Genomic DNA, 1,414 nt, shown 5'->3' with positions numbered 1-1,414 from the left:
GGCGTAATCTACACCTGTTACCTCGAATGCAGCGGCGTCTCTAACTCTATTCTCTGGCAAAATCGCAGACTGGGATTCCATTCTCTTTGCGCTGTATCTGCGACATGTGACGCACTTGCGAATTACCGAACGTACTGCTTTGCGGCTTTGAAGAATCCAAAACTTTTCTCGTAGGTTGTTCATAGTGGTGCTTATGCCCGCATGATTCAGTTTCACATGCGTGTAACGAATAATCTTCTCTGTCAGTAAGTGCTTTGGATCAAGAATTATTGGATACTTAAAATTGAAATTGTCTTGCCGATTAGAAATCACTGTTCGTGAGCGTAAAAGTCCTTTATCCTCGAAGACGTCCAGTTCTAGTAATCGCGGATCTTTGGCTCCTTTGAACGATTCTTTCTGTGCCAATCGACACAAAAGCAATTCAGCCGAAATCACTTTCGCAGTTATCTCTTCATCCTTGATCGTGTGTGTCTTCTTGCAATTTGTGATGAACCTTGACATCCATGCCATCAGACGTAAAACTTTGGAATACGATGAAAATCTTTGTAAATACCATGGAACACCTTGTGCTGTAGAGTCCTTCGTAATGTTACTCATAACTATATTCCCCCCAACCACAGAAAATGTCTCTTCTTTAATTTTTGACTGTGTTGGAGTTTTACGAAGTTCTTCATTAATTAGTGCTTCATCGGCTTCTTCTTCTTCTGCTGGCCATTCTTCGGATGGTGACTTTAGCCATGCTGGGCCCTCCCACCATCTAGACTCCAAAAGCTTCCTCGCATTACAGCCTCTGGAGGGCAAGTCTGCCGGATTTAGGGCTCTAGGCACATATCTCCAGGACTTTGGATTAGTAAGCTTCCTTATTTCCTGGACTCGATTCCACACGAATACCGCCCATTGCTTCTCTTGACGTATCCAGGACAAGACGGTCGTTGAATTGCTCCAGAAATATCTCTTAATATGTTTATAATTCATTGCTTTGTCGAAGGAGTGCATCATCCTTGCTCCGATTGAAGCAGCCAGTAACTCGAGACGGGGTATCGTTTTCTTTCCTTGCAGTGCTACCCTTGACTTTGCTTCAACTAGATGCACCTTGACTTCAGCTCTGGATCGCACTCTGATAAACAGAGCGGCGGCGTAGGCATCCTTGCTTGCATCTACAAAAATATGGAAGGATATAGAATCCTCATCCCGTTGCTCACCAAAAATCCAGCGAGGAATCTTCATGACTCGAAGTAAATTTAACTGCTGCATCCATTCTAGAAATTGACTTCTGTTCTCTGCATCAATCTCAGTGTCCCAGTCGAGATGTTGACTCCAGAATTGTCGTAACATCAGTTTCGGTATCAGCTGCACAGGGCATATGAAACCTAGGTGATCAAATACTCTCTGCACCGATGAGAGTACGACTCTT

At 43.8% G+C, this 1,414-nt stretch overlaps 1 protein-coding gene across 1 annotated transcript; it reads right to left on the bottom strand.

The window, feature by feature from the left end:
* Positions 1 to 21: 21 nt before the first annotated feature.
* LOC105556302 lies at positions 22 to 1,350 on the bottom strand (the record flags this gene model as incomplete). Its single annotated transcript, XM_012003389.1, has 1 exon — positions 22 to 1,350. A coding segment is annotated over one exon (1,329 nt), but the record flags the coding sequence as incomplete, so codon positions are not given.
* Positions 1,351 to 1,414: the final 64 nt, after the last annotated feature.

This window comes from Vollenhovia emeryi, unplaced genomic scaffold, assembly GCF_000949405.1.
Source record: "Vollenhovia emeryi isolate VEMERY1.0 unplaced genomic scaffold, V.emery_V1.0 DF948907.1, whole genome shotgun sequence".
NCBI classification, from domain to species: domain Eukaryota; kingdom Metazoa; phylum Arthropoda; class Insecta; order Hymenoptera; family Formicidae; genus Vollenhovia; species Vollenhovia emeryi.
Note: the sequence above shows the minus strand (reverse complement) of the source record. Positions and strands in the feature narration are given on the sequence as shown.